General features: G+C 55.3%; 4 protein-coding genes across 5 annotated transcripts in view; 2 read left to right on the top strand and 2 right to left on the bottom strand.

Moving 5' to 3' along the window:
• Agfg2 (ArfGAP with FG repeats 2) overlaps positions 1 to 1979 on the top strand; it is a 39403-nt gene extending 37424 nt beyond the window's left edge. For both annotated transcript variants that reach the window (XM_013355281.2, XM_026778171.1), the window contains 2 exons: positions 871 to 956; positions 1517 to 1979. In XM_013355281.2, the coding sequence (XP_013210735.1) occupies positions 871 to 956; positions 1517 to 1570 (140 nt within the window). In that variant the 3' untranslated portion in view covers positions 1571 to 1979. The remainder of the gene's footprint in view (positions 1 to 870; positions 957 to 1516) is intronic.
• A 5239-nt stretch (positions 1980 to 7218) lies between these two features.
• LOC101986354 (insulin receptor substrate 1-like) lies at positions 7219 to 10206 on the top strand. Its single transcript, XM_005371449.2, has 2 exons — positions 7219 to 8091; positions 8265 to 10206. The coding sequence occupies exons 1-2, from the start codon at positions 7572 to 7574 to the stop codon at positions 9320 to 9322; spliced, it is 1578 nt and encodes a 525-aa protein (XP_005371506.1). The 5' UTR covers positions 7219 to 7571; the 3' UTR covers positions 9323 to 10206.
• A 72-nt stretch (positions 10207 to 10278) lies between these two features.
• Sap25 (Sin3A associated protein 25) lies at positions 10279 to 12184 on the bottom strand. The gene is made up of 6 exons (XM_013355282.2): positions 11595 to 12184; positions 11342 to 11442; positions 11156 to 11259; positions 10941 to 11073; positions 10734 to 10831; positions 10279 to 10651 (listed from the first exon to the last, which is right to left on the bottom strand). The coding sequence occupies exons 1-6, from the start codon at positions 11735 to 11737 to the stop codon at positions 10352 to 10354; spliced, it is 879 nt and encodes a 292-aa protein (XP_013210736.1). The 5' UTR covers positions 11738 to 12184; the 3' UTR covers positions 10279 to 10351.
• A 111-nt stretch (positions 12185 to 12295) lies between these two features.
• Lrch4 (leucine rich repeats and calponin homology domain containing 4) lies at positions 12296 to 24033 on the bottom strand. Its single transcript, XM_005371447.3, has 18 exons — positions 23781 to 24033; positions 19404 to 19548; positions 19142 to 19268; positions 18849 to 18954; positions 16133 to 16269; positions 15913 to 16025; positions 15693 to 15792; positions 15354 to 15444; positions 15185 to 15261; positions 15018 to 15079; positions 14799 to 14918; positions 14628 to 14690; positions 14451 to 14554; positions 14252 to 14335; positions 13980 to 14065; positions 13673 to 13810; positions 13509 to 13586; positions 12296 to 13211 (listed from the first exon to the last, which is right to left on the bottom strand). Exons 1-18 carry the CDS (start codon positions 23998 to 24000, stop codon positions 13014 to 13016), a joined length of 2049 nt encoding a protein of 682 aa, XP_005371504.1. The 5' UTR covers positions 24001 to 24033; the 3' UTR covers positions 12296 to 13013.
• Between the last annotated feature and the right edge of the window lie 427 nt (positions 24034 to 24460).

Below are 24460 nucleotides of genomic sequence, written 5' to 3'. Positions count from 1 at the left end.
TGTGAGCCACCATGTGGTTGCTGGGAATTGAACTCAGGACCTTTGGAAGAGCAGGCAATGCTCTTAACCTCTGAGCCATCTCTCCAGCCCCCCAGAGGCATATTTTTTAAATTGAACTTTTATTTATATGTATGTGTGTGTCTGCGTGAGTATGTATGGGTATTCCCAAAGGCCACAAAAAGGCACCAGATGCCCGAGAGCTAAAGTTACAATCTGTGAACTATCCAGTGTGGGTGCTGGGAACCCAGTTTGGGGCCTCTGAGAGAGCAATGTGTGCTTTTAACCAGGTGCACTCACATGTACACCCGTACATGCACGAACACCCTCACATGCATGCGCACACATATAAATACAAATTTAAAAAATTTTAAAAATAGTATTTTTTATTTTTGTGGGTTTTTTGGTTTTTTGTTTTGTTCTGTTTTGTTTTTTTGAGACAGGGTCTCTACACAGCCCTGACTATCCTGGAATTCACTCTGTAGACCAGGCTGCCCTTGAACTAAAAGATCGCCTGCCTCTGCTTCCTGAGTGTCAGTATTAAAGACATGAACCACCACCGCCTGGCCAAAATAAATATTTTTAAAGATATTTTTTCAGTTCATAGTTGCTTGAATCTTAGGAAGGCAAACTTCTTGCGGGGCAGGTGGGGTGTCGCCTGAACTGTACACACAGAGACTCTTCTGACCAGTAGGGGGACCAGATGAACCACAGACCTGCCTGTGTCCCCTGATGGCTCCATACTTTTCTCCCGAGAATTCGGGAAGGGTCCCCCCCCCCCGCCCCGGGTGTTCACTAGAGATGTGTAGCAAGTGGCTCCCCTCCAGGAAGGTGACAGACACACTCAGCCAAATTATTATCCTTGCCTCCCAGGCTCTTCCTTTGGCGACTTGGGAACCTCCAAACTGGGGCAGAGGCCTCTGAACCAGGCAACTGGGATCTCCACCAATCCCTTCATGGTGAGCACCACACTGCGGCATCGGAGACAGGGCTCTGCAGAAGGCTGTAACGTGGGGCGTAGCTAGGATGCCATCCGTGAAGCATGTGTGTTCGCCTTTGCACTCACAGAGGCCAGAGGAGGGCTTGAGGGGTCCTCCATCGCCCACCACCTCCTTTTCTGGACCCAGACAGCCCGACCGGCGGCTAGCAAGCCTCCTGTCGCCGTCCCCAGAGCACTGAGGCTGCAGGCACACCAGCTTTCTTCTTGGGTGCTGGAAACTCCTGCTCAGGCCGCCATGCTTGACAGCAAACACTTTTACTCCTAGAGCCAACACCCCTCCTCCCTTGTTTGAGACCGAGTCACACTTTGTAGCTCAGGCTAGCCTAGAACTCATGATCCTCCTGCCTCCGCCTTCTGAGTGCTGGGTTTTCAGGTGTGCATCGCATCACCACACCCAGCTCTCGGGTCCCCTCTGTGTCCCCCTCCCATCTCCCTTGCTCTGTGAGCCTCAAGCACAGTTGTTCTGTGGCCTCCAACAATCTCCCCTCCTAACCTATTAACCTTCTGCTTTCTTTCCAGACTGGATCCTCAGCATTTGCCTCCAAACCTCCAACCACAAATCCATTCTTGTAGCACTGTGTCCTTGGGGGAAGAAGGGGCTCCCGATCCTTTGTGGAGGAGACTCTGACATCCCCTGAGAGCCCTGGTGACCATCTGCCTGTGGGGTATCTCTGTGGGTCTGAGGCTGGGGTTGGGCCTGCTTTGCAGGGTTAGGGACCCGGGAATGGGAGGCGCTGAAGCGGGGCTTGTGGATGAATCAGACTGTGGCCTCCTGGCCTGCTGCCCAGAGGCTTCCTCCCTGCTCCCTGTCACCTACCCAGGAAGGAGCCCAGAAGAAGCAAAGATCCCCTTGCCAGGAGGCCCCACAGTGGGTATTTCTGTCAAATTATTGAGTCTGAAGACGGGCCTCTATCTTGTTCCTCCTGGGCTGGAGTGAGAGAAGTCAGGCGCAGCCCCCCCCCTCCGGCAGTCCCCCCCCTCCCCCTCCCGGAGTAGCTGCTCCAGGCCCAGCTTCCAAAGCTGCCTCACTTCTCCCAGATAGAAGCAGCGCCGGGAATGTAGGGTAAAGATGAGACTTGGTGTTGACAGCCTCCAGACAGTCCTGGGACTGGGAAGCTTCTGGTGTCCAGTCCTTTTGTTTTCCTGGCTCAGCCACACCCTCTTTTTCCACCCTCATCCTCCCTCCCAGGCGGCCCCTATGCTGGCACTCAGGACGGGGAGCTTTACCCACAGAGCACGCGTGCCCGGCTCCTGTCAAGCACTTTAGTTAGCCCTGTCGTGTTTGGATACCAGTGTTTTATATTTATAAATAGAGAATTTTCTAATATAGCCTATTATATACATATATATATATGCACACACATATGTAAACAGATAGACACCCAGCCATTCTTCCTCTCCCAGACAACCCTTTAACTCGGGTATGGAGCTGGGCTTGCCGCGGGCCTGCACTCCTAGAACTTGAGGGACTAAGATAGGAGGATCACGAGTTCAAAGCTAGCCTGGGCTAGAGAGTGAGTTGAAGGCTGATCTGGGCAATTTAGCAAGACTCTGTCTCAAAAAGGTAAGAAGTAAAAAAGAGGGCTCAGGATATTGTTGGGTGATAGAGTCAAGCCTAGAATTCCCCTGTGAGGGGCTGGGGTGTGGCTCAGTGGTAGACATAGTGGTAGAGTAGGATTCTCCTGCAAACTTGAGGAATAGGGTAACCCATCTGTGCCTGGATAATAAAACCTGGAGCCCAAGGGGTAGAGGAAGGACAACCAAGTGTCCTCATTCTGCACACCACACACAAACACACATGAAGAGTACCCAGGGCCTAGGCCTTTCCAGTGGAAGGTCTGCGATTGGCTGGGGCGTTTGTTCTTTTCTTCCTCCACATTCCTCCCGCTGCTCCCAAAGATCTGCACCAAAGCTTGTTTGGAGGCAATGTTGGAAAAGTCTGCATTTGAAAGAAGAAAAAAAAGTGACTCTCGGTGTCTTGCTTTGTGCCAGCTGGAGTGGACACAGGTCAGTCAACATGACTGATCCTTGACTTGGCTCTTCCGATCTGCAGCACCTGGGCCGATAAACATGTGACCTCTACCAGAGGCTGAACTGTGTACCCTCTGTTAGCGAGAGTCAGGGATGAGTGAGGGTCCCCATCTGGGGTTGGAGCCCCGTGGCCACCGGGCAGGCAGGGAGGCGGGCGCCACAGGGAGGTGGATTTGTGAGTAAACAGGACCCTACCCCCACCCCAGAGTGTCCTTGGCACCTCCAGCAGTTCCTTACCTGGGGCTGTGGTGTCAGTAGCCAGGTGTTCGCAGGGGATAAATACTGCCTCTAGCGGAGAAGAGAGCCAGGCCTTGGCCTTGCTGTTTACCCCGGGAGGCCTGCGCCCGCCCTTCCCTGCAGACCTCAGCCAAGAGTTCCTGGCCCTTTAAACTGTTCATTCTTAGGATTTCTCTGGGCCTTCCGCAGGGACTAGCAAAGGGATGTGGAATTAGGTTATCAGTTTCTTTGCTTTATAGATTTTTCTGGAAAGATTTCTAGCTCCTGCTATTTGCTAAGCCAGGCTTGGCCTTCCCTCTTTGCAACAAGATTCAGTCCCTCACAGTTTCTTACTAGCCTAGCCTCTTCCCTCCTTCCCCCTCTTGGGAGGGGGAAGGAGGGAGGTCATCCAGCTGCCTCCTAGCCTTTGTACCAGATTTTTCCGTATTTACTGTTTCCCTTCCGATTTTTTTTTCGGGGCGGGGGGGGGGGGTATCCTTAGTATCACCCTACCCCACTAGCGCCAAGCATGTGTAGCTTAGGCTATCCTTAGTGTTTGGGAGCTAAGGTTCCTGGTGTGTACCCCACCACCACCCATACCAGGCTGTCCCTCCTGCTTCTTTGCTGGTGGTGGTGGTGGTGGTGGTGGTGGTGGTGGTGGTGGTGGTGGTGGTGGTGGTGGTGGTGGTGGTGGTGGTGGTGGTGGTGGTGGTGGTGGTGGTGGTGGTGGTGGTGGTGGTGGTGGTTTTGAGCCAGGATCTCACTGTGTAGCCCTGGCTTGCCTGGAACTCGCTACATAGCCTGGGCTGGTCTCAAACTCACTGGGTAACCAATATGACTGGATTTCTGATGCACTTATCACACAGGTTTACGAGGTGCCTGGGATCAGGCCCAGGCTTCTCGCATGCTGGGCAAGCACGCTCCCGAAAGAGCCATGTCTCCGGGTGCTTCCCTTTCCCCTCATTCTGCCTTAAGCCAGGAGTCCCAAGCTTATTTTACCCTGCTTCCCCGGCTCTGGCTCCAGATCACTTGAGTTTTAAAAGGCCCTGAAGCGAGGCCCCGTTTGCCCTCTGTGTAAAGTCACACTGTGCCTTATCCCAGGACCTCCTAGCCGCCATCCCTCCATCCTGCCCTGTCCGACATGGACCCTGGCCAGCGTTCTGGGCAGGGCTGGACGGCTGGGCTGAGAATCTGCCTGGGGTTAGCCTCAAACATTCCCTGGGTATGGGCTGGGGCTGGACCACAGTCCTTGGCAAGGAAGGGCCCAGCACCCTCTTCCATCTAACCTCCCCAGACCAATGGCAGAAACAGCGGAGGCACACCCTGATGGGGTGTGTTGGCTTCTTCGTACAGCCTCACCTGACTGCTGTGAATCCAGGTGTGTGTGCACACATCACACACAGACTGGAACAATGCATTTGGCTCATACGCTCTGGCCATGTCCTCCTCTCTGTACGGGCCCTGGCCAATCTCTATCCATACCATGCAAGTGACAGCCCTCTGGCTCAGGTCTGTCTGTCAGCCATGGGCAGCCTCTGTGGGTAACAAAGCAGAAGCTGAACCTCAGGAGTTTTCTCCGCGTGAGAGCTAGAAGGGAGGATGATTGAGGGAGCTCACTGTACAGCTTGGTCCCATACCCCCATCCCCACCCCTCCACCCCCACTCCTCTCCACACACACACCCAGAGAATAAGCCTTCACAGGGACCATCCACAGCCCCTACTAAATGGATTCCTACCCCTGCTAACAAAAGTCTTCCGTAGACGTCATGTGCCTCCAACCCAGCAAAGGCCTAAATTTGCCACTTCCTGGGTTGCTGGGGTTTCAGACTATAAAATATTGTGCTTAAGTAGTACCAAGAGCAGAGTTGTTGCTATGACAACTGAGATAAGCCAGGCTTTCCCTGGTACCCAACAGACCAAGTCACCTGGCACCGCTTCTGTCCCCTTATTCTTGCTAGTCTGCACCCCGGGTGCTTGGATGGCTGCTGTTTCCTGCTTTATCTTTTACCCAGCACTCCAGGGCTGAGTGACAGAGTGTTTAGAGCCGCCTGTGACAGCAGCTGTGATTTCACAAGGACAGATGTTTGCGAGATGACGAGGCTCAGGGATCAGGAAGAAGATAGGGAGAGACCCTTCCTGGATAGCTTCAGTCCTGAGGGAGTGAGACTCCTTCCTTTGCCATGGAGTCCTGCTTGCTAACTGGCTAGAGAGCTGTAGTCCCCACTGCGCGTCCCACTCGGGGGCTCTGGGGTTACAGTTGTGCGTCACCATGTCCAGCTTTCAGGGCACCCTGAAGACCCAGCTCAAGTCTCAAACCTACACAAATGCTTTACCCACACAGGGGGCCATCTTCCAGGGCCTGCCAACTGAACTTTAGGCATTTCTTTCAGCCCTGCCTGGGTGGGGCTCTGGCAGGCCGGGAAGCCCCTGGGGCAGGCCTCAGGTACTAGATACCCATACGTATGATGATGGTATTGGCTAATTGCTGTCAATACGGTGTTTGGAAAGGTGCCTAACGAGGCCCAGCTTCATGATCAGGGCAAGTGAGCTCCCCGCTATCCCAGGTTACAAATGGGCATGGGCCTCTGTTTGAGCCACCCTTGGACTAGCCTGAGAAAAAGACCCGTGTTCCCCTGCTTCTGTTTACTTGTTACATGGGTGCCTTACCTGAGGGAGCCCCTCCCCGAAGTACCCCAACAGGGTCCTGCAGCTTAGCCTTTTCTCCAGATCTGCAGCTTCCCTCACGGAGATTTTGATTGCCACAGCATTAGGGGGTCACCATGTCTGCTTAGGCATGACTAAGTGTTGACAAAATGCGCCATGCCGCTCCCAACCCCAGAAAAACAAAATATCCAAGGGGCTGGGGACATAGCTCAGATGGTAAATGCTTGCCGTGCAAACCTGATGGCCTGCTTGATCCTCAGAGTCCACATAAAGAGCGGGGATCACGGCATGCCTTGTAATCCCAGTACTCCGTTAGCAAGATAGAAGACGACCACTAGCCACCAGTGGTGGTCCACACCTTTAATCCCAGCACTCAGGAGGCAAAGGCAGGTGCATCTCTGAGTATGAGACTAGCCTAGTCTACAGAGTTCCAGGACAGCCAGGGCTACCACTAACCAGCCTTGAAGCTCCCAGGCCAGCATGCCTGGAGTATGCAGCAGCACAGGGGCACAAAGGGACCCTGCGTCAATGGGATGGAAGGCAAGAACCAACTTCCAAAAGTTAGGCAACCTGGTTATACACATAAATATTTTAAAAGCTGGGTGTAGTAGTATGCCCTTGTGATCCCGGTGCAGGGTAAATGGAGTCCGACAGATCCCTGGGGCCTCCTGGCTTGCTAGCCTTACGTACTAGTCGAGTTCCAAATCAGAGAGCCTGTCTCAGAAACAAGGGGATAGTTCTTGAGGTCGTCCTCTGGCCTCCACAAGCACGTGCACTCAGTCTGACCTCTGACCCCTCCCAAACGTCTCAGGATGCAAATCATGAGGCATCTACCACAGAATCCCGGCTTCTGTGAACACAGCCACCATCAGGTTCAGGTCAGCTGTTTGACTCCAGGGCGGTGAGGGCACTTTGGAGGTGTCCCTGAGAAACGACCTCTTCTTTCGCCGTGTCTCTCAGTGGCTACCTGGATGCATGGGAATCTGGAGGGTACAGCTCGTGACCGGGGAACAGTCTACTAGGTTCCCTATCCTGGGACATCCGTCGCCCCAAACTCATTGAGGAACCGCCGTCAGAACTTCTGCACAGTGTTCAGCAGCCAAGTTCCCTGAATAACTCAGGAGCAAAGGCACAAAAATCATCATCTCTTGGTGGGATGGAGAGGGACACTGAGGACCTAAGGGTGGAGGCTGAGCCGGGTGGCTGCTGTCAGGATGGCCGGCTAAGCCGTTCTTCTAATTACCATCACTGCTAATCACAGCTGCTGCGGCACCCTGGCTTTCTGGCTTTCGGGATTGCCCCAGGCTGCCCCTGGCGGTACTCCTCCACCCCCATATCCAGTCAGCTGATTGGTGGAGACACCCCCTGACTCCCCGCCCCTATGAAAGTTTGGTCCCAGCGGTGCAGGACTCCTACTCTAGCCTATGAGTCCCTAACTCAAGTTCCTGCACTCGGGCGTGGGAGGGTTAACTTGAAGGGGTGGAGATTCTCACAGGGAGGCTGACCTAACTGAGGCTGACCCAGGTCAGCCTTCCTTAGATCTAGGAGTCCTGGTGTCACTGGCCACTGGGACGCTTGAGTACAGGCTCCTTGCTCACTTCAAGTCGGGAGAGGGCGTGGGGAGATGCAGGGTAGCTAGAACTGTTGCCATCTCCCAGGTCTATGCTACTCGTCCCAAGCTGGTGGTGGCTCAGGGCACCAGACCTATCCAAATCAGTCCTTCCGAGGGTACTTGATTGCCTTTGGTTGGAGATGAATCCGGCAGGAACGGGCCCTACAGTCTCCCCCGGGGCCGAGTCCACGGACGTGTCCCTTGGCCCACCATTTCCCTGGCCCTGCCCACCCGACGTGAGGCTCTGTGGCCACCTGCGGAAGCAAAAGTCCCAGCGCCGCCGCTTTTTCGTTCTGCGCGCCGACCCTCCGCGCCTGGAGTGCTACGAGAGCGAGAAGAAGTTCCTCGCCAGCGGCTGCCGCCCACCTCGACCCCGGCGCAGCGTGAGTCTGGAAGGCGCCTGCACTATCAGCAAGCGTGCGGATGCCCGCCAGCGCCACCTGATCGTCGTCTATACCAGCGACAGCAGCCTGGGTGTAGCGGCTGCCAGCGAAGCGGAGCAGCAAGCATGGTACAGCGCCCTGCTGGAGGTGCGCGCCTCTGCCGCTGCAGCTGCTGCCACTGCTATGGGTGAGCCCTGGGACACGGAGGGCAGGGGTTTGCCGACTTAGCTTATCTAAAACTCGTCTCCCCCAGATCACCAAAAGTTCAAATCTTGAGCTTTCTTTCACACGTCTTGGTTTCTTGGGACACGGTGATCCCAACCCCTGCCTCTCACTGACTTGCCTATCTATTCTCTCCAGGTCTCAGTCCCCAAGAGGCCCCTGAGTCTTGGATCTTTGCCCCGTTCCAGGACGTCTGGCCTGTGACACTGCGGTCCAAGGGACTGGGGCGAGCACCAGGCCTGAGCAGCGGCACCTATCGCCTGTGCCTGGGTTCTGGGGCTCTAAGTCTCCTGCGGAAGCCAGGAAGCAAAGGCTCCAAAGACAGCCGGGCATCACCACCACCGGCCCTGCGCCTATCCTTGCTCAGTGTGCGCCGCTGCGGCCATGCAGACTCGTTCTTTTTCCTGGAACTCGGGCGCTCAGCGCCCACGGGTCCCGGGGAGCTGTGGATGCAGGCACCTGATGCAGTGGTAGCCCAAAACATCCATGAGACCGTCCTGGCTGCCATGAAGAGGTTAGGGAGCAGTGCAGCCAGTGGCAAGGATGAGCCACCGTCCGCAAATCCTCCGAAGAGTGCTTCTGCAGCCCCTCCCCGGGTACCATACGAAACCCCTGCTTCCGCAGCGCAACCAAGAAGCCCGGGTGAGAGAGCAAAGCAGGACTACCTCAAAACCTTGGGAAGGATGGGGCCCGCACCCTCCTACAAGGAGCTAGATCTGGGCGGGGACTACATCACCATGGGAGTCAGGGATGACTACGTGCACATGGCAGGAGGAGAGGTTGGTGACTACATGTTGATGGCACCCCCAGGCCTTCCCCCCATCCCTGCCAAGATAGCTCCTGGCAAATCGCTCCAGGATTGTGAGAGCACAGAGTACATGCCCATGAATAGACTCTCACCAGGGCCTTTTTACTACGAGTTCAAGGCCAAGGAGCCTGAACTGGGCCATCGAGGTACCCTCTGCAGCGTTAGGGACAGATGGAGACCCACAGAGGCTCCGACCTGCTCTTCCCAGCTCTCAGAGGTATCTGGGGACTACATGTACATCCCAGACTGTGTAGGCATGAGCGGTGCTAAGCCCGGGTCCCTGGACAACTGCCTCAACTACGTGGACTTGGACCTAGTTCCTCCCCTGGAAGTGCCTGGAGCAGCCCCTGGGGAGAGTCCACATGGCTATGCCAGCATCAAGTTCTAGAACCTTCTGGGAGATGGTCAGGGAAGATGCAAAAAGAAGAGAAAAAGTTGCTAGTGTACAGCTCAGCTCCTGCAAGGGGCCAAGGCCACCATGTTCCCTGTCAGGTGCTATGTTGCCCCCTTGCCTGCCACCACTTCCAGCCACACACTACCTACAAACCCTCAGAAATAGAAATTAGAAATAATTTCCCAAGAAATTAGACTATTTTTTTTTTTTTTGAGACAAGGTTTCTTTGTAGCTTTGGAGCCTGTCCTGGAACTTGTTCTGTTGATTAGGCTAGCTTGAACTCACAGAGATCTGGCCATTTCTGTTTCCCAAGTACTGGGATTAAAGGCGTGAGCCACTTCTGCCCGGCGAATTTAGACTCTTTTAAGAGAGAAAGTTCTAGAACCTCTCTCACCCCAACCCTAAAGCCTTAAGAAGTTTTGGGCCTTCCCAGATGAAACCTGGATCTTATCTGTCTCAGGCTAGCTGTGGCCAAACCAGAAATGAGGATTCCCTACCCAAATTTGGACAGCCCTGTCCCCTAGATGTTGATAGCTAGGTATCACTGTGTCCCCCCCAGCCCAAAGTTATCCTCACCCAACTTTTTCAAGTCAGAGAGCTACTCCTAGGGCCCCAGCTCAAAAGTGATGGGAGCATCGGGGATCATGTTTGTGCTCCCCAGTGACCTGGCTCCTGAGCCAGCCTCCTGCGGTGTCAGTCAAGCTCCTCTGACCGTTCCTGGGCCTGACCAAGCCAACCAAGTCCTTGCTTCCTACAGCACAGCCCGTCACATCCTGTGGACCCAATCACCCATTAAAGGTGCTCTGCACCCTGACTGTCTTGGCTCGATGGATTTCCCTGCCCCAGGTAGTGGGTGACATGAAGGACAGGCAAGTAAGTGTGGTGGCATGGAGGAGCCCAGCCTGCCTCCACACCCCACGCCCCACTGTGGCACCTGTTGTAGAGTCTGGTTCACAAACTAACTCTGGTTTATTATCAACAAAACAGCCTGGGGGAGAAGCCAGCACTCATGGAGGGAGGGCACTATGGATGGGGGGTATCTGGGGTCTGTGTGGGACATGGGTCAGTGTTTCCAGAACAGCTCTGGCCACCGTTGGGGCCTGAGTCTTCAGAGGCAGAGACAGGGTCTGGGAAGTTGCTGGAGGTCAGAGGGCTTGCCAAGGAGTTAGAGCTCAGCTCGCCCTGGCTCATCTGCAGCAGACCAGCGAGGGCAATCATCTCTGCCTCGCTCAGCCAGGTGGAAGAGCAGGCCTGGGATGAGGAGGGATGCACAGAGGGGGACATGATGGCAGGTGGGAGCAGAAGCTTTCGAGAGCCCATTGCCTGAGAAAACAGGAAGGGAAGTTTGTCCTCCCATGCCTTGCATGGAGAGGAAAGGGAAGCCTGGAGGGAGGCTCCCTCTTACCTGCTGGGGGGGCTTGGACAGGTACAAGGGAATACGCTGCCCACAGGTGAGCAGAGGGTCCAAGAGAAAGACATCTTCATAGTTTGTCACCGGGAGCCCTGAGGAGGAGAGCCTGCTAGCTTGGTGGCCTCGGCCTTCCATCCTAGCCCTTACTGTAGCTGCTGCCCCAGAAATATCCCAGCTGAGCTGAGGGGCCAAGGAAAGTACCTGTATCCTTGGACACTTGCTCTTCTTCTGGATGCCCTGAGGTAGGGATCCTGCCCCAGACATCATACATAGGCCAGGAAGGATGACACAGTGTCCTGCCGGACAAGGATACGCCTGACCCACAGCTGGCCCCCTGCGGAGAACAGGAAGTGACTGAGCTCATCTTTTATGGCATCTCTTTTACCTGGAGACAGAGCCACAGATCTCCAACTCACCACCAGCTGAGGTCTCACGTTAGCCTCGTGGCCGGGATCCAAAAGTGGCAGTGGGGTCATCCTTGAGGGGGTGACCTGGGAGGTCACCTGGGACGAAAGAGGTACTACAAAGGATAGAGACAAGATTAGAACAAGTTCTGAATCTCTGGGGCCTTGTGAGTAAAACTAGCAAGGCCTGGTCCCTACCTGGGGCTTCCGTGGTCACGGTCGGCTCCGTAACCAGATGATTGGAGGCCAGCGGCAGCTTTCTTCCGGTCTCAGATGGGCTGAGGGCCTGGGGCTGTGGGCTGTGTGAAGGGAAGGACATGCTCTTTCCACTTCTCAGTGCTGACCTGAGTTAGTCACAGAGCCAGCAACCCAATTCCAGCACCGACCTCGGGGATTTTCTGTTTTGGAAAGGGCCCGCGCTGCCTCCTAGCAGCCCGCACCAGGCCCTCACCTGTCCTGCACGGGCGCTCCTGGCTCTTCCGTGGTTTCCTCTCCAGAGCTCCATTCCCCGCCGTGGTCACTGCCCGTGGAGAGGCCTGACTCCTCTGTGGCCTCCTTCCGGCCTGAGCCCCATGGCCCAAGCCAGGGCAACATCCTGTGCCTGGTGGAGCGCCGGGCAATACCCACCACTGTGCCCGCGTGTGGTCCTGACTACATAGGCGCCCAAGTCTTAGCTATCTCAGAGGTGTCACCACGACGCCTGCGCGCCAGTTTCTACAGCCACGTGGTGCGCTCCCGCCAGCTTCTCAAGGGCTCCCCCTGGCGGCAGAGCCACGGGGCACTTGTGCCCTTACTGCCCCTCTACCCAGCACGGAAACATCACCAACATCATGGTCTACCCTGGGACCCACCGAGAGGACCCAGATCCCCAAGAAGCTCGCACACTCACAGACAGGCACACACCTGAGGGCCAGCCTACAGGCCTTTGGGCTTTTCTTTATTGTGTTTGACACAACACTCTTCACCCTGACCAGGGGCTGCACTAGAAGCAGTCCAAGGGCAGGGGGATACGCAAGCCCAGTGCTACACACAGGGCCGTGGTCACCAAGTCCTTGTTAATAGGCAGGGCCCAGGGGTCATCTGTTCCCAGGTCAGGTCCAGTGGGTGTTGGGGCCAAAAGCCCCAACCTCTACCCCTACGACTGCTCCAGAAGGGCGTGAAGGACAGCAGCGATCTGAGGGAGGCCCCTTCCAGGGGCCCCCTCCTCTTCCAGGATGTGGTGGGGCTGGCACAGGGACTCCTGGGGGGAGGGGCCCAGGTTAAGTTTTCCTCTGGCATTCCCCAAGCAAGGTTGACGGGGTTGGGGTGGGGGTGGGGGCGCTCCTGGTAGACACTGCCCCATGCCTGGAGGCAAATGACACATGGAAGCAACACAGAAGGCTCGGGGGCAGGAGGGGTCTGTCATTTCCAAAGGGAAATGCTGTACAGGCAGAATGACATACACGGAGCCCAGGCAGGACAAGGCCTGGCTGCAGCAGGAGCTCACATAAGCACACACGGAAGAGACGGTCTATACAGTTTATACACAGAGCCAAGGCCCATAATGGGCCCACATCCCCTACAAATATAGAATTCTCTCTACAAAATAGAGATAATTTAGCTCCCCCATAGCAGCCAACAGGGGGAGGGAGGAGAGAAGGGAAACAGCCAAGGTCTGTCATCCCTCTGGGGGACAGAGGGCTAGGGAGGACAGGAAGGCGCCCTCAGCACTAGTGGAGGAGGGGGCTGCTGTGGGCATAGAGTGGGGCTTCTGAGGTCAGTGTTTGTGGGGTCACTAGTGTCTTTGGTAGGGCTGAAGGCACCACCGGTGGGAACACGGTTGAACAGGACTTATAAATAGAAGGCGGGGAAGGAAGGGGCAACGTCGGTCCTAGGAGCCCAGGAGCCGAGTGTAGACGACATAGAGCAGCAGCATGGAGGCCACGTAGAAGAGGAGGAAGCCACCCAGACCAGAGGAGGGCTGGACTGGGAGAGGGGCCTTGCCCCCCACCAGGATCACAGCCTCCAGTATGGTCCGCAGTCCCTGGGTGGTGCCCCGGAGGAGATCCGAGGGCGAGCACAGGTCAGCCTGGGAAGGGAGGGCAGGGCAGATGGACAAGGACAAATCACAGATGTTAGCAGCATCAAGCCACAGACCTTCCCACCCTTCCCTCACAAACCAGGACCACAGCCAGAGCGGTACCAACATGCAGACATGCAGGACAGGGAGGCAGGAGAGCAGGGCAGGAGCTGTGAGGGGTGGGCCCAGGACGCATGCTCTCTGTAGAATTAAAAACCCCTGTGGATGGAGCTCCGCCCCTCGTGCACGGTGTTCAGCTGAGCCCTAGACACCAACATCTCCCAGAGCAAAGAGCAGGCCCCATACCTCAGGCACACCCATTTTTCGACAGGCTTCTAAGAAACTCTCCACGTTCTTTCGAGACTTGAGGGCACTGAGCTTTGGCTGGAGGTGGAGGAGGAGGAAGAGAGTTTGCACAGGCAGTCACACACCTGTCCCATCCCCTCTCCCTCCTCCCGGCTCCCACTGACCACAGCAGGTGAGGGCACATGAATGAACGGTACAGAGCGAGGCCGCAGCTGGTTGGCCAGCTGGCAGAGGATGACCCCATTGGCTAGAGCCTCTGCCAGGTCCTCAGGCAGGGGCTGCTGCAGCCGTGACTCAAGGACCTGGAGGCAGAGATAGGAGGAGCAGGTAGGGTCAGCAGGGAGCTCACTCCATCCCTTCCCCTCCTTGATGACAGTTCTAGGTCAAGAAAGAAGGGTCCTGAGGAAAGAAAGGGGAAGGAGGTGCCAGGCTGGGTCAGGCCTCTGCCTATACGGATCTCACTCCGCTCACCTGGCGAAGTTGGGAAATCAGTTCCTTCTCGTCTATAATCTGAGAAAATGGCCGAGATCTCAAACTAGACTCCGGAGAGGAAGGGCCTAGGAGGAAAAGGAGGACAGGGATAGTTTTGCTTCATGAATAAACTTTGGAGCCAGCTTTCAACAGTCTTGTATCAATACCACCTCCTGCCTGTAGATTCTCCATGAAAAGGGACAATACCCCGAGAGACACAAGTCCCAAAAGACAGGGGTCCTGAGGTTAGTGCCAGAAGGACAAAGACTCACCCGAGCCACTCTGAGAAGATGAACGGAAGAGGAAGCTGTTTGGTCTCTGAATGGAGCCCAGTGGCCTGGGAACAGGAGCTGTCACTGGGGGGGAAAGCCAGGGACAGGCAAGAGAGACATTCCCTCAGTGACCCCACTCTTCCTTCAGGTGCTCTATGTCCCAAGCACCCCCAAGCCACCATCTAGAACACTGTCCTACCTGGTCCAGATGATGGAATGGAGTCCTGGGAGATGGGGGATGGTGTGGGAACTCCCTGCCCCCCTGAAACTCCCAGCTGGGTAGCACTGGACTTCGGTGGGCCACTGAGGGAAAAGAAGGGGCTCAGAGAAGGCCATGAGGAAGGCGTAGGAAAATGGATCTCGGGAGGACACCTACTTGGAGGTGGCCTGCGTGGATGAGGCCGAAGCACCCGCGGCTCTGATCCCCCGCTTCAGGACACTGGAAGAAGCAGACAGGCATGAGCTCTGCAGTCATGCCATACATTCAGAAGAACAGAGCCCAGAGAAGTTTGCATCTGCCTGCTGTGCAGCAGCCCCAGGCCCTTACCTGTCCCTCCTGGGGGATCCCCATCCCCCACTCTGTTGCTGTTGCTGCCGCCGCTCCCGCTCCTGCCACAACTGCAAAGTGTCTGGACGCCGCCTCTCCTCCCCTGCAGGCTCCTCCCGCCTGGCAGAAGACAGGGCAAGAGAGACCTTTGTCAGGTGAAGGGGAGGTCCCCGGGCTGTTGAGTATGGAGCAGACATGTGAGCTTGGGGGTTGGAATACCTGCTGCTCCACGTCCTCTCCACATCTCCTGCTACGGGGCTTAATTCAGAAGGCAGCTGCTCCTGAAGAGAGACCAGCAGAGGCTGAAGAAGGCTGGTCCCCCAGTTTGCAGTGACTTCCTTATTCAGTGCCCTTCCCCTGGACAAGGGACGTAACTGGGTCCTCACCTCAGCTGCACTCCGCTCGTCATCCTCCCCGGGAACATGGCTGTCAATAAAGTCAATCTGCTCCATGTCTCCATCGCCTGCAAGGCAAGGGCATGTCAGTGAGCAAGCAGGAAGGGGCTTCCAGGCCCACACTCACCCCTCACCCTCCTGGGCAGACTCCCTTGCCCACCAGAGCCATCTTCCCTCTGTTGTCTAGGCCCCCGGGGTTCCCGGGCCAGCTCTGAGATCCGGAATGACAGCTCTGAGAAATCATCTGTGGACTTGAAGGCAGAAAGGCAGAGATGGGACATGGGCTCTGCAGGGCTGAGGACCACATGGGTTCAGGCCTGCAGAGTTCAGACTGGGGTCAGGTAGAGAGCCAGCCTTTGGGGGATAGTAGGAAGGAGGAGTCCCAGCCATGACCTTTTACTGGGAGGTATCTCTTAAAAGATATTAGGTACAGGGTCCCCAGTACTAAGACCCTCCCAGTGATGACATTCCCAAATGTCCTTACAAAGGAGGTCCTTACCTCATTTCCTGACCACCTCTTGCTGCCGCTATCAACGCTATGGAAGCCTGAGTCCAGGCCACCATCATATCGACGTCCAGGAAATAAGTCTTCTGCAGGGCTGGAGCGGCAGGCAGACCTCATCAGCCCCAGGCTGGTAGCACCCCTACCCTCCCACTAGAATCCAGGAGTGGTCTCTGGTCCCCAAAAGGGGATTCCTTCCCCTTATCAAGGGCCTTACCAAGGACTAAAACTTGGGGGACGGGAAGGGACCAGGTCCCCAAGGGCAGCTCCTCGCCGTCCAGCCTCCATCGTTAAGTACTTGAAGATGTGAAGCTTCCCCTTCAGACAGATCTGTGTGAGGGGCACCTACATAAGAATGAGGTGGCTCCCCGGGCCTTACTGGACCCTCCTACGCTAACAACATCACTGTCCTCAAGTTCACCCAGGCTGCACTTTACCTGGGCAGGTGGACTCTGGAGGGGGTTGCTATCCAGCAGAATGACCTGCAGGTGCCTGAGGCGGCAGAAGGAGACCGGGATGCGGGAGACACGGTTACAGGAGAAATCCAGGCGGACCAGAGGAAGGTCCCCCAGCTCTAGGGTTGGGCAAGGGGAGAGTTAGGAGGAGCCCAGGCCAAGGTCTTGAGTTCTCTCCCTTGCCCTTGACTCTGACCAACCAGTCACTCTATCACAGCCCCCACCCTGGCTGGCTCAGCTCATTTCCCAAAAATGACCTGCTCCTCTCCACACTCCGATCTGAGCTGAGCCCTATATAACAGTTCAAGGCCATCCTAGGCTACAAGAGAGCCTGTCCCAAAAACCCACAATCAATCAATCAATTAGGAAGCTGTTTCCCAATCCCATGTCTTCTATGAATCTTCCACACACCTCAGGGTCTTGGGATTCACTGTTCCTTGGTAAGCAAGAAGCAATGTGCCTGGATCTTTTAGGCTCCAGGAAGAACTCCTTGTATTTATCCCTATTACTATGACTAAATTTCAGGTGGTAGATAATCACCAAATCTCTGAAAATGGTGTTCAGAGGTTGGATCTACAGGAGGTAGCTGGGTCATGGGTCTGTCTCTATGAATGGAACAGGCTAGTCCATGGATGGATTCCTAGATTAATGGACCACCAGGAAGCGGTCTTCTCTCTGGCACTTTTGAACCGTGCTGCCCTGTGATGCCCTCGACACCCACAGACATGTGCTACCTGCACAGAGAGGGGTGTAGGTGTTTAAACAAATCCTGTGACTTGGTCCTCAAGCCCCAGTGCTGGCTCACACAGCACCAGCACTCAGGGCTGAAACACAAGGAGCACACAAGTCAAAGGCCAGCCTGGGCTTCGGGAGACCCTGTCTCAAAAGACAGACAAAGAGGAGTGCTGGTATACAGCTCAGCTGGTGGAATGCTGATCTGCAATGCATAAAGCTCTATCGGTCTGGTCCTCAGTACTGTAGAGACTAGGCACGGAGGTGCATGCCTGGAATCCCACCACTCAGGAGGTAAAGGCAGAAGCAGGGTTCAAGTCCATTCTTGCTACATACTGAGTTGGAGGCCAGCCTAAACTACAAGAGACCATCTCTCAAAGAACAAAATAAAAACAAAATTCCCACTGGGTGGAGTGGTGCATGACTTTAATCCCAGCACTTGGGAGGCAGAGGCAGGCACATCTCTGTGAGCTCCAGGCCAGCCTGGTTTACAGAGTGAATTCCAGGACAGCCAGGGCTAGATAGTGAAACCCTGTCTCAACAAAACAAAACAAAATCCCTCAGCTTCAGTTATTTTCTTCCAGTAACAGAAAATGAATGAAAACACTTAATGGACTTGGAAAGCAGAGGGCAGAGGCAGAAAGGGGAGAAGGAGGTCGGGAAAATGGGTGCCCATTACTCTTGTTCTTCACAACCAAATATGCACCCTTCCTGTTTGTCCTTCTAACTGCATCCCTGCTACATCACGCTCCCACTGCTTCCATGCTTTTACTCTGATGTTCCTCTGCCAAGACCACCTTCTAAGGTCAGCTATGCCTGAGCTTCTGGGGGATGTCAGTCACTTCCCAGGCTCCACCCTGATGCCTCCTCTCACTCTCTGGGCTCCCAAGCCTCCAGCTTTAGCAGTTCCCTATGAATGTGTGTCTCTCATCCATGAAGCCACTAAACCTTTGAGGGCTGGTCTCAGATCTCAGTCACATCTATTGGGGGGGAGGCCCCTCACCTGAAACGCAGGAAGCACACACCCCAGAACAATGCTGGCTGAGCACAAGAAGATATGCCTGCTTCCCAACAGAGACTATCAAGTGTCGGTACATCATAATTACCCCACTGAACAGGGCTGCTTAGGCTCTCATGTCAGGACCACCCTCCCCCCCCCCAATCCAGAGTCCTTGTGAGGAGATTCAGAGCATCATCTGGCTAGTGTTTTGAGAGCTCTCACTGGGATGAGGTGGGTGTTGGGTGGGCCTTAAGGTCCATTCCAACTTTAGGATTCTACAGCTGACTGACTTCCCTCCTACCCTTCTTTCCTAGCCTGCTCCCACGTAAAAACAGAACTATGTATCCACGCCTTCCCAGTCTCAGAAGGTTGCCATGGTCAAGAGCAAATATCACTGTTTACTGTTTGCTTTAGATACTGAATATCACTGAGCAACAAGGCAAGGTCATTTTGAAAAGATTTCTTCTTGCCTGTGACTTCTCCAAGGTAGCAGCATTATTTCAAATTCAGTGTTTGTGCCCCTCCATTTTATATGTTGAAATCATAATCTTCAAAGTGATTGATACTAGGAAGTGGGGCCTCTGGGTGGCAATTCAGGTCGAGAGGGCGGAGTCCAGAGAGGATTAGTGTCCTTATAAAATAGAGCCCAGAGACCCCAGGAGCTCTCTCTGCTCTCTGTGAGATGAGGAGAGGGGTTGTAACCCACAGAGGGCCCTAATACCACCTGACCACAGGGCAACCTGATCTAAATGTGAGAACTTTTAGTGGCCGTCTGGTCAGAAGCCCCCATCTACGGATCTCCCATACAGCAGCCTCGCTGGTGAAGGCACACACAAGCTCACATATCCTCTGGGCTTCATCTTCCTTACAGTCAGAAGCCCCCATCTACAGATCTCCCGTACAGCAGCCTCGCTGGTGAAGGCACACACACAAGCTTACACATCCTCTGGGTTTCATCTTCCTTACCATCGGGCAGGGTACTGAGCTGGTTCCTCCGAACATTGAGATCCCGCAGGGAACGGAGGCTGCACAGCTCCACGGGAAGGGACTGCAGCTCATTGCTGCTCACGTCCTAGGTCAGAGAAGGCACTATAAGCCCAGAATCAGCAGAAATTGCACTGCTATTTCTCTCTGGCTACTTGCCTTTAGTCCAAGCCTTTTTCCCCAAGGGTGCTTCCTACCTTTCTCTAGTTACCCCCCAGCAGTCCCTGGAGCCTGGCTCAATAGTCCCTCTTCTGGCCCGTGCCCTTTATTCTCACAAGCTGCCGCAGGCTTCCTAAGGTGCTGATGTCTGGAGGCAGGGCTCCTAGCTTGTTGTTGCTGACAATAAGTACTCGAAGGGGCAGCTGGCAGATGTAGGGTGGCAAAGATGACAGCTGGTTCCGGCTGTGAAAGGGAGAAAGGCAGCAGCCTCACTCCTCAGGCAGGGCACCCCAGCACTGGGCCTGCTCTGGGGAACCAGGAGCACTGCTCAGGGCCATAGCACTGGTCTCTGAGGCCTACAGAATAAGTTCCCACTACCTGAGGTTGAGGTAGGTGAGGGCTGTGAGATTCCCCAAGGCTGGGTTCAGGCATCTCAGGCAATTGTGGTAGAGGCTCAGACCTTCCAGGGACACCAGCTGGCATGCTGCCTCGGGCACCTCGGGAAACCGGTTCCGAGACAAGTCTGAGGAAAGTAAGGGTCAGGAAAAAGCTAAGGAAAGAGTCAGCCTTGCACAAAGAGACTGAATGTCCCCTGAACCAGCTCCCCAGCTCCCTATCCTCCGCTGACTGAAAGAATCAAGCCCACAGGGCTGAGGAGATAGCTAAGTGGATAAAGTGCCCGCTGCACATGAGTGAGGACCTGTGTTCGCGCCCCCAGAACCCATGGCTAAAAAGCCGAGTGTGGTAGTGTTCACTTGCAATCCCACCACCGGGGAGTCGTGGCTCAGTGGCTCCCTGGTGCTCACTGGCCAGCTGACCAGAGAGCCTAGCTGATTCAAGTGACCAGATCAATGAACAGACCCTGCCTCAAACAAGCAGTGGGTGGCACCAGAACAGCTGAGACTGATCCCTAGTCTCCACAGGTGTGTGCACACATAGACATACGATCATAAACGTGGGCTCCCTGGGGAGACAAGTCTTCTACACACTGAAGCACATACAAGTACAACCAGAAAGGCAAAGAGAAAGCCAGACATGGGAGGCTATGGACAGACCATAAACACCACCTTTAAATTTACAAATGAAGTTGCATGTGGCAGCTCACGCCTGTAACTCCAGCAGAGTGCTGAGAGAGAGAATGCAGAGTTCAGGACTAGACAGCTAGACTTGACTCTGCCCCCCACACACACACTCCAAAACTAAGACAAATGTTGAACTCTCCCAGCAGTGTGGCAATGCTCTATAGCGCTGTGCTGCTCATGTTCCGAGATGTCAGGAGAGGTGAAAGGTCACAGGAGGGGGTTAGGTTTGTGAGAAAACAGTCTGAGGGATGAAGAGAAGGCTCCATGAGGGAGCACAGTCACTACACAAGCGTGAGGACCTGAGTTCAGATCCCAGCACGTGTGTAAAGAGCTGGGCACGGGTATATACTGTGACCTCAGTGCCGAGGATAGGGTGGGGTCAGAAGAAATAAGCTGGGCTTGTAGGCTGCCAGCCTAGCTCCAGGTTCAGTGAGAGATGCTGTCTCAAGACGATCAGGCGGAGAGTGAGGGAACAGCACACCCAACATCCTCTGCAGGCCTCCATACACACACGATGAACTTACTCTCCCCCTCCCCACCAAAAAAAGAGCCTGGTCAGGGCTGGTTGTGACTCAATGGGTTTAGCACACAGAAGGCTCTGGATGTGATCCCAGCATACAAAAGAGAAGTTGAAAACAACAGTAAGATGATAGGCAGGAAAGGTCAAGGGGATAATACAGAAATCTCTGGGGGAACCACAGGGAAGTCCTTCCTCCCAGCTTCAACCTGTTTTCCACACAGGGACAAAATCAAGGACAAGACATATCCTGGCTCTAGGGATTAAGTAAGGCCCTAACACTTGGCTAGTTTTCTATCAGCCTCCAGCCCCAAAGGATTATGAACGTCTAAGTTCAGGAAGTCTAGGAGGGAAAGGAAGTAGGCTAAGCTGGACTGGGAACCAGGTTCTCAGAGTCCTCGAGATTCTTCCCATTTGGGGTTCCTTTGTCCCCAGGCTGGCTGTCCTATTTCCAACCCTAGCAGTCTTCCTCTGCTTCCTCTCTGACCTAGACCTCAGGTCAGCATCTTTGCATTTACCTTGAGCAGAGCAAAGAATGAAGGTGAGGACTGAGGAGGGGCCTTTACCCCCTTCTCTCAGACAGTGGCTCATGGCAGTGCCAGAGGCACTGTGGTTCCTTCCAGTGTAGAGATGCAGACCAGACCCCTAGAAACCTGTGTTTCTGTTTGTTCTGTTCAGCATGCCTTGGGAGGTGTCTGGGCCTTTTAGGGGAAATCCTAGCAAGAGCTGTTGTGAGCTTCTTTAAGGGCCCTCCTTCAGAAGGGGGTAAAGGATAAGAGAAGGGGAAGCTGGGGAATATTCCCCAAGGAAACGCATCTTGTGACAGGAAATGGAGCAGAAACAATCCATTGGGTTGTGGCTTGTAGGATCTGTTTTCCCAGGGGATATTAGCCTGATGCTCTACAAACTGCTCTCTTCCTCGCCCCAGCCCTAGTGAACACAGAGCTAGTGTGGGAAAAATGGTTCCGGAGAGGGTAGAAGGCTTGCATTGGGTCCAGCACTCATGCCTGACACCTGCCTATTTCCTTTGTGCCCACAAATGTATAAGTGGGGGGGGGGGTAGGGGATGTGCCTGTATTCATGGGAGTGGAGGCCACGCTGAGATGGGGTAAGGATCTGTAGAGGGGCAGAAGTCAGGGGCGGAAGGAGCCCAGGCTGGAGGAGGCAGGGCTCAGGGGCACAGGATGTGGTCTGTGGGAGAATGATCTACACTTCTCCTTTGCTAGAAGTTGCCCTCCCCCAACCCAACCCAGCTCTCTACTAGTAGGCCAAGGGAACACCGCCCTTGGGTGTTAGGGGCATCCACAGAGGGAACACACAGGGGCACAGGAGAGGGTCCAGAATAACCCAGCAGCACAATGCTGAAGCATTTGGTCTGCGCTGGAGAGCAAGGGATGTGGAGGACAGGGCACCAGACAACTCTGGGCTTCTGTCACACACACACACACAACACACGCCTGCCCCAGGTTAGGAGTACCCAGCTTGGAGAGAGGAGACAGAGGACAGCTGGACATAATGGAACCCACCTGCCTAGAACCTGGGCTCCGAAGAGACTGAAGAAGGCAGAGGGGGGCTTTCAGGAGGCTGGGAATTCCCCACTTTATCACACAATTGAACCTGTACCCAGGGGAGCCCTAGCTGCACCCTCAGCTAGAGGAATGCTGGAGGAGGAGGAGGCTGGGCAAGGGCAGGAGCTGGGAGGGGCTACGAGTGTTTGGTAGTTTTCCCCCCAAGAGTCCACTCACTGAGACAGAGCCCTAAGGAAGTAAAGAAAAACATTTGGTCTTTGTCAAAAAACAAGCAAGGGGGGAGGGGAAAGGGAACAGGCGGCCAGTGTCACACAGCTGCTGAGGTCAATCTGGAGCTTGGGGGTTGGGGGGACCTGGGAGGGGTAAGAACGGCTCGTGGGGCTCACCCATTCCCAGGACTCATTCAGTTGTATAGGGGGAAAGAATTAAAACACAGGCAGATTTAAACTTTTTCTCTCCAGAGCTGAAAGGGGAGAGTGAGCCCCGCTCAGGCGGGGTGACCGCAGGTGGGCAGGCACCTGCTGCAGCAATGTGCTCTTTGATCCAGTCTGACGGCCCCTGCCGGCCTGGAGAGGAGAGGAGCAGGAGAAGGGGCCCTCGCACTCCAGCCCAGACTGGGGTGGGGCTCCGGGAATGCAGTCCTGTGTTCTGATCCCCGCCCTCAGCTGCCAGCCCAAGTTCATAGGCTGCCTCCTAAAGCAGCTGAAGCCTGACTCACCTGTCATAGTACAGTCCCCAGGGCCTGGCCAGCAACAGACACAGGGTAGAGGGTACATGATTAGAGGAATCCCAAACGTACACACAGCAGGGCGGAGGGGGCATGATTACAGGGATCCTGAGGGCGGGGACTGGAAGGAGCGTCTCCAGGAGGTCAGCACTCCTAAGAGATCCAATTTCCTTCCTTTCTGCAAACTGCCTCAAGTTCCTCCCCTAAGGGAAAAGCAGAACCTGAAATGGTAATTCTAGGGTTCCTATGAGGTCACAGGCTCCACAGTGACCTCACAGAGGCAGGAAAAAGATAAAGGGGACAAGGATAATGGATGGAAAGTTAAGTGCGGGAGATTCACTTCTTTCACATACACAGTCGGGCTCGGGTGGACGGCGGGGAGGGTCAGGGACTTGTGGAGACTACGGTAAAGCAAGAAAAACATAGGGTTGTTAGGGGCGACCTTTGAGAAAGAGATAATTTGGGGCTGCTGGAATCGAGGTGGAGGAGTGTGGAAAGAGCTGGAAACGACCAGGAGGAGGCAAAATGCAGTGATTATTGAGATTATCAATGGGGGGGCTTGCTTTAGGGGCCGATCAGGTCTAGGATTGCAGAAGCCAACCAGGTGAGGGGCGGGGCCCCATAACAGGTGCGCAGTATGCAAATAAAGGGGAAAGTCACAGAGAGCTCGGCCAAAAGTGTTGTGTGCAAGCTTGAAGCGAACTCATTGTCCAGCGGTTCTTACAGCGGGGAGGGGAGGTCGCAGGCTCGATGCCAATCCCGAGGGGCGAGCCCTCAAGACTGCCAGGTGAAGGGGGTGGGCCTGATCCGAGCGCGAGGCGGGGCTATGCAAATGAGGGTCGCGGTCCCGTGAGGGTCCCCTCCTCTCTCTTTCTCTCTTTGGGCACCGGCGCAACTCACCAGCCTGGGTGATGTCTGACAGGTCGTAACTGCGGGCCGCGCCCCGGGGGAAGTGCTTCAAACGCCGGTTGGACAAGTTCAGAGTTCCGGTGGCCACAGCCTCCTCTAGGGCTCGTTCTGCGCTGCGGCTCCCGGGTAGACCAGGAGACCCTGGCGCGGGGACTGAAGCTGCAGCTTCCTCACCCCCGGCGGCGAGTGGGCCCGCTACCGCCGCCGCCATCCGCTCCCGGCGGCTCCCGCTGCCTGACTGACGGCACCGGCCGGCCCTCCTCGCCCCTCCCCCACCTCGGAGCCGCCGTAGTCGCCGCTGGAGGGCGGAGACGACGGTCCGGGACCCCGCGGACCAATCATGAGCCAGAGACGCGTTAGAAATGCCCAATCAGGAAGCGCTAAGGGGGTGGAGCTTCTCCACTCTAGACGCCACTGAGGGATGGGAGGGGTAAGAGCGGAGCACTCGCCAACGGCCGAGGCTTCTGGCCGGCCCGCCCCGCGCGGCGACATCCAATCACAGCCCTTGAGGCTAGAGATGGAGCCAATGAGGCCCACCCAGGAGGCGGGGACAACAGCTCTCAACTTTTAAGAGATTAAAGACTCAGAGCCCACAAGCCTGAGAGTCAGGCCCTCTTTCAAAGAAGCCCAATTGCAAGCTAGATCCACGTGAGTGACTGTCAAGACGACCA

This window comes from Microtus ochrogaster, unplaced genomic scaffold, assembly GCF_000317375.1.
Source record: "Microtus ochrogaster isolate Prairie Vole_2 unplaced genomic scaffold, MicOch1.0 UNK109, whole genome shotgun sequence".
Lineage (NCBI taxonomy): Eukaryota > Metazoa > Chordata > Mammalia > Rodentia > Cricetidae > Microtus > Microtus ochrogaster.
The sequence above is the reverse complement of the archived record's forward strand: the minus strand, read 5'-3'. Positions and strand labels throughout refer to the sequence as shown.

What these genes read in the sequence shown, in the direction of transcription:
- Sap25 (XM_013355282.2), bottom strand. Translation starts at nt 11,737, where the DNA reads ATGTTGCCCTGGCTTGGGCCATGGGGCTCAGGCCGGAAGGAGGCCACA. An exon ending in CGTGACCACGGAAGCCCCAG is followed by an intron (nt 11,260 to 11,341) that starts GTAGGGACCAGG and finishes TATCCTTTGTAG; the next exon opens with TACCTCTTTCGTCCCAGGTG. An exon ending in GCAAGTGTCCAAGGATACAG is followed by an intron (nt 10,832 to 10,940) that starts GTACTTTCCTTG and finishes TCTCCTCCTCAG; the next exon opens with GGCTCCCGGTGACAAACTAT.
- Lrch4 (XM_005371447.3), bottom strand. Translation starts at nt 24,000, where the DNA reads ATGGCGGCGGCGGTAGCGGGCCCACTCGCCGCCGGGGGTGAGGAAGCT. An exon ending in GAGAGGACGTGGAGCAGCAG is followed by an intron (nt 14,919 to 15,017) that starts GTATTCCAACCC and finishes GTCTTCTGCCAG; the next exon opens with GCGGGAGGAGCCTGCAGGGG. An exon ending in TCCACGCAGGCCACCTCCAA is followed by an intron (nt 14,555 to 14,627) that starts GTAGGTGTCCTC and finishes CTTTTCCCTCAG; the next exon opens with TGGCCCACCGAAGTCCAGTG.
- LOC101986354 (XM_005371449.2), top strand. Translation starts at nt 7,572, where the DNA reads ATGCTACTCGTCCCAAGCTGGTGGTGGCTCAGGGCACCAGACCTATCC. An exon ending in AGCTGCTGCCACTGCTATGG is followed by an intron (nt 8,092 to 8,264) that starts GTGAGCCCTGGG and finishes TATTCTCTCCAG; the next exon opens with GTCTCAGTCCCCAAGAGGCC.